This window comes from Saccoglossus kowalevskii, chromosome 3 (assembly GCF_978046115.1).
Source record: "Saccoglossus kowalevskii chromosome 3, keSacKowa6.1, whole genome shotgun sequence".
Lineage (NCBI taxonomy): Eukaryota > Metazoa > Hemichordata > Enteropneusta > Harrimaniidae > Saccoglossus > Saccoglossus kowalevskii.
In genome coordinates, this window is record NC_140643.1 from 44,779,391 (window position 1) to 44,785,968 (window position 6,578).

At 33.2% G+C, this 6,578-nt stretch overlaps 1 protein-coding gene and 1 long non-coding RNA gene across 2 annotated transcripts in view; both read left to right on the forward strand.

The window, feature by feature from the left end:
- LOC100367386 (alpha-aminoadipic semialdehyde synthase, mitochondrial-like) overlaps window positions 1–4,741 on the forward strand; it is a 34,792-nt gene extending 30,051 nt beyond the window's left edge. Inside the window, exons 21-22 of the mRNA XM_085497256.1 lie at window positions 2,843–3,019; window positions 3,510–4,741. Coding sequence (XP_085353382.1) covers window positions 2,843–3,019; window positions 3,510–3,628 — 296 coding nt within the window. The 3' untranslated portion in view covers window positions 3,629–4,741. The remainder of the gene's footprint in view (window positions 1–2,842; window positions 3,020–3,509) is intronic.
- On the forward strand, window positions 358–2,198 carry LOC146748012 (uncharacterized). Its single transcript, XR_014929006.1, has 2 exons — window positions 358–543; window positions 1,966–2,198. It is a non-coding gene; the product is annotated as an uncharacterized LOC146748012 (long non-coding RNA).
- Window positions 4,742–6,578: the final 1,837 nt, after the last annotated feature.

Genomic DNA, 6,578 nt, shown 5'->3' on the forward strand with positions numbered 1-6,578 from the left:
CATGTTACAAATATGTATGTGCATTTGTTTCATGATCCGCTTAACAATAGCTGAATGATGGCCATTTTAAGGCCGAAAATGCATCAAAATCACATATTTTCACAATTCCGGAACGGGATCTCAGTCATGCATGGATGGATTTTGTTAGCTTTCGCAGACGAAGTCTGCTGAAGGCTTATAGATTGGGTTCCGTCCGTCCGTCTTTTACCTCTTATAACTTTGGTATGCTCTTTCCAATTTTTTTCCAAGTTGGTGCAAATGTAATTCTCAATGCCATACATATGCACGCCAAGTATTTTTTTGATTCGCCAAAGTTTCATTGTGTTTTTCTGTGATTTTCAACATTTTACTAGTACAAGTGCCGAAATTTGCCGGAAAAATCCGAGTTTTAACGACATCTCGCAAGAGAACTGGCATACCGTATTGCGCATGTGCCAGTCTAACCGCTGAGGAAATCGCCGTCGATTTCGTCTGAGGATATTGTATTCCGGGACTGTATCTTTCTTTGCACAAGGCTTACATAGATTAAATTCTATCTCAAAGGTAAGAAACTGTGCTTATGGTATTTATTATGAACTTTGATTTATCCTTTTGTGTCCTGACTTTAGTGAGAAACTAGCGATCGCACAGTGTCACACTTTGCCAGAAAAACAGTCCTGCTATTAGTTCAAGAACTGGTTATGAAATGTGTAAATCGAAAGTTTATCTCGTCATTTAGGAGGCTTGGGAATAACGTTTGGCATATAAAATGCTGGAATAATAAAAACGTAAAAGTTTAGAACACGCTGATCGTGATTCTGTTATGTACGATTGCTATTTCCGGTGTTCATTGGCAACTGCTAGCAAATTGAAACTTGGTTTCGTGACGACATATTAGACTAGAATTATCGAGAAAACACAAGTCAAGTTCGGCCAACCGTGACTGCTTGAAAGCAATGATGAAATTGAAAAGTACTGTAATTCAATATCAATGAATCTATCATCACTTTTAAATTACCTTTGAAGTAAATATGATACCCGAGTGCGTTACTACACTCGTGACCGGGACTTCCATGCTCCATGCGGTGTTGAAGTTTATCGGTAAATCGAAGCTCTGTCAACAGAGACACATTTTCCCAATCAGCTATTTATTTCGGCACTTTCAATGTTTAGCTACCATAATTTATCTCCATTATGAGCAGGAAAATAAATTACGGACCTCGATTGAGATGAATTTAACGGCGGCCATGTTTTTAAGGGATATGTGAAACAATTTTAGGGAGGGGGTCAAATTCACGTAATCCTCAATTTTAATGATGTTGACTTAATAGTCATAATTTTTTTTTTTCAAAACTCCGGATATTATTTTGTATATTATTTTAATACAACTACAATATGTTAATTAGTATGCAAATTAATATGCAAATTAGCAGCCAATCTGAGACAATGCAATCCAGTTCAAAGGAAATTTGATATACTCTTAGGTTACCTACATGATCACTACCTCTGCTGATTAGTTTTTTATACACTTCTATCTGCTTTTATATTAAATGTATTTTTTTGTATTTTTCTCAATAGTTTTTTTTTATTTCTTTTGATAGCTTGGCATCCATTTGGTTCAGCTCAAGTGAAATTTTCGGCAAATCCCTGGTCAGATTTTAATGACATTGAAAACATAAGTACTCTGGCTTTTTACACATTCTTAATATTTTATTTTTGCAGAATCCCGTAAATATTAATTTGACAACTTTGTAGAGTGGAAACAGACTGTTGAATTAGTTCATCCTAGACTTTGGTAGAACATGTTTAAAATAGTACAGTGTGAACTGCAATTTCTTTCTGGCTGGTATAAATTTATTAAGTAATATTTTTTCGTACTAAAAAGACTCAAATATCTTTTTTAATTAAATCTAACAGCCAATGGGAGCACATATGCTACAACCTCTGCTTACTTTGGGCTAAATGTTCTTTTTTTTTTTTTTTCAGGTGCAGAGCCAGATTTTTTTTCGCAGAAAGCAAAGCCACTGGAACTGCATGTATTACAAAAACATACCGGTACTATTCACTGCGTGTCTGACAATTGTATAAAGTTTCGCAGGTCCTGTTTTTTTTACTTTGAGAAGTTCTGTCAACCAAAGCATAAATATGTGTTTCTCTGTACATAAAATTTCACACGATTTGTTAATATTAATGTATGATAATAAAAACTTGATAATATTTTTCTGGATTTTTGCACTTTATTTGTATCATTGTCGTATGAGAAGTAATCTTGTCGTTATTAGAGATATTGAAACTAATCCAGGGCCACAAACTAGTTTATCCAAACAGACACAACACTGACTCTACATATTTGCAGATCTGATTTGTATACTTCCTTGTCATTTTACCTGTTGTACTGGTTTGGTGCTATCTGGTTTCCTTGCTGAGAATAATGCTGACCTGGATGGAGAGTGCTATAAACTTGAAAATGCCATAGAAATCACGTTTGCCAATTTATGTCCATGCAACTTTAGAATGACAACTAGCGAAGGCAGTGTCATTCATGACTTGTTCAGATTTAGTACAATGTGTTGTACATATGCAGGTGCATTTCGGTCATGATCTGCTTTGAATGTATATGTCACTCAAATATGAACGGAACAGGGACGTGTCATTGACAATGACTTGTAAGATTGTTAATTCAGCTGGTATGTTAAACTCTTGTATTCAAACAGTTGTTGCTATAGTGATAACAAATTGTATCGACTATCACATTTTCAAGGGTTCATTGAAATTGTGAAATTTGTTCATCATGTATGACAATCAGTATTGGTCACCAAACTTCTTGTTACATCCACACAATCATAAGAATTCTTCTCTCCAGGTTCTGGTGAACGTGACATGATTATTATGAGACATGATATCGGCATTCTATGGCCAAATGATACAAGAGAAACACATCACATTGATTTAATTGTATATGGCGACCCTGATGGATACTCTGCAATGGCCAAGACTGTAGGATTACCATGTGCAATTGCTTCTAAAATGCTGCTGGAAGGTAGGTTCATAAATAAATGTATTGATGAGCATCATTTACATAATATGGACTGTCATTTCACACTACAAGTCATTTTTAGTATCAGAGATGTATGTGTGTATATGTGTAACTGCTATTACTCATTAGTGATCATCTCAAAAGGCAAAACAAATACAAATACTTTTTTGTTTGTAGTCAAATGTTTGTAGTTTTTATGAAATGCCAAATCCAGGTGATGGCTAACTTGGGCGTTATGCTTGGAATGTGTTGTACATGTACTTACATAAATGACCAAGGTTTGTCTATGACAGACCAAGTTTCAATTCATCTGTGACAATAAATGAATCTGTTAGTTTGTATGTCCTTCAATTAAAGGTACTTTGAACAGCATACTATTGCAATAATAAAGAGTAAATGTATTTTAAAAAGTATTTTAATCTGTAAATATTTTTTTATGATACATGATCTGAATTATGCCAGTAATCTCTATAAACATATTTGTTATTTGTAGGTGAAATTGAACAGAAAGGCATGGTAGTTCCATTTCAGAAAGAAATTTACGAGCCTATCCTGCATATTCTGAAAGAAGAGGGAGTAGTCAGCACTGTCAAAATTGAAAAAGAACATTAAAGATTGTTGCCACTGAGAAATGACAAGCATGAGAACAAATTGATAAAACATTGAATGTATGTTAAAATTTGTCAAACTCACAATTTGTCTCCTAGGAGATAATTTTCTAAATGAACATTTGTCTGCATTAGTGTGGTAAGATTTCTAATGTGATTCAAACTGGCACTCTAATCATAGTTTGAAGAAGTCTGGAGAATCATGTGCCACTGTGATAATTTAAGGCCAGTCTATGGAATCAAGTGAACATTGTATACATTGTTTTCACTTGGAAATGAGTTACTATTATTTTTTTTATGGATTGAATTCTGTGTGTGCGTTCATATCCAGCTGTATACATGCTTGGACCAATTAAGTTGAATTTTCACACATACATCAAACAATATAACGGAAATATGCACAAGATTTTGTTCCATGATCTGATTCAAGATGCATCAAAATCACACATTTTCACCATTACGAAACTGGATCTCAGTCGTGCATGTACAGATTCTGTTCAAATTTAAAATAGATGTTGAACATAATGAGATCTTACCAGGTAATAAACATCAGGCTGACTTGCAATGCAGTTCTAAATCCATATATCTGACTTGCATGGATCGATCAAGTTTAAACTTCACACACATCAGTTTATATATATATACTTAATATATATACTAACAAGGACTATGTCATTGACAATGACTGGTTTATATTGTACTATCAGTATTATTTGTCTGTAGTAAATGAAATGAATTTATGACTTACACAGTTTCACTTTTTGTAATTTTAGGTAGACTTCTTACAACCTAATCTGTATTTAATCTTTTCATTATAATACATGTAGTTGGCGATATAATGTACTCCACAAGGAGTTTTAGATCTCTAGTTTAAATAACATGTGATAAACAAGGAACTAAGTGCCATGACAGTGGTACAGTTGTTTGACAGGACAACTTGTACAATGAATTGGACATCTAGGGAAATGTCACTGAACAAACAAACAAATTGAAGTATTGCTTTATGTATTTGTGTCAATCAATCTGTCCATTCTTGAATTTTATGTCATTGTTATGACTTTTATCATCTGTACCCCTCAGTGCAATGCAACAAATAAAACGTTTTAGTAGCAGCCAACGGATTATACTTTTTTGTTATTTTTCAAACAGTAATTTCGAAATATGAAACTTTTAGAAGATTGAATGTGAGACTGAAATTTGTTACACATAATGGTTTTATTCATTTGTGAAAATTATTCAAGAACGTAATATACCGGTACTATATTTAACTTTGACACAATGCATGAATTAACATACACAAACTGTAATCTTAAATTAGTGCTATTAATCTCGTTGTGAGAATATACTTTCTATTAGCGAAATGGACATGTTTTACAGTGCATTTGAGGTTAGTATTCAAGTAATATTAAGAATTTTTTTTTATTAGATCTGTATGTCTGATGGAAATGACTTTTTCTTGAAAAAACAGCTACCAGATTTGTCTATTTTGTGACAATATCTTTTTTATTTTTATGATATCAACTTTTTCTTGAAAAGTACTAGCATCACTTCAATTCATGTCACGGACTGCTCCTGCATAGTTAAACTTGCCATGAAAACAACCATATTTGATATGCTTGAATGGTTTTGTATCCATTCATCCCTCTCCCCATAAACAATGAGTTGTAACCATGTAAATAACTAATATCTCATAATACAGAACATTACCATCTTTGCAGAAAGACACTCAGAAGAGTTATTTCAATAGTAAGAATGCTTGTCAGACGCAGTCCAAAAACCGGGGATTGACCTCTGTCCGGACCTGTATCTTAGACATGCCTGGACCAGTTACATTCAAACTTCACACGTATATTATACATATGCACATCAATTTGTTTCACGATCTGATTCAAGATGGCCGCATGGCAGCCATTTTTGTAATGAAAAATCATCAAAATCAAGTATTTTTCGGCTGTTTACAGATGGATTTTGTTCAAACTTGGTATATACAATGGACATTATAGGACCTCGATGCATACTTTATTGATTTAAAATGGCTGACTGGTGGCCATTTTGTTTTAATGAATGGGCTTCTAGAGCCATATCTCTGACATACTTTGACTGATTATGTTCAAATTTTATAAAATCATTATACAACATGTTATAGATATATACTTTTATTCAAAATGGCTGATTTTGTTTCAATTAATGCTGTTCCAGAGCAATATGGACAAGTACTTGTTTGATGATCAGATACAAATGTTAAACAATCATAATCCAGCTATATTACTATAAACAAAACTATATATCCTAAATTTGATAACTAATGGAAACTGTGCCATGCATGGCTTGTTACATTTCCTTTTGTTTGGTATGGATATGCAAATGAGCCACCATATCCTGTGGAATTTAATGTGTGAAGAACCCTAGCATGTCGCTTTTTATCTCATATGGTTAGTTCCTCGTATTAACTACATGTAACTAGTGAAGACATGATGTGAGGCATACTAATTTGTGGGCATCTTTTTCCCCATCTATTTTAAGTGTTCATGGAGTCTAAGTCGGCAATATGTAATTGTCTTACAGGTGTACAGTTACAACTACTACATGTACAAAAATATATTTACTAAATTGCTTTCAAACTATTTGTGTTGCATTATTAATTTTATGACTAGTGATTTGTCTGATAAAAAAAAGTGACATTGAAACATGGTTATAAAGCACTACTAACAGTAAATGCAAAATTAACACAGGTATCACTTGGACTACAGCAGATATATAATGGGTGAAATGCATCTGCAGTTTTCAAAATATTTTTCTTTTGCTGAATTCTACCACTTTACAAGTGTTGCAGACAAAGCAATGGAGATTTAACAAGATTTTGACTTGTCATAATGTAACAAAAGTGAATATTTGAAAATGTTAGGTACACATAGCAACCACAGTTAGACTCTTGTACAAAATTCAAATGAACT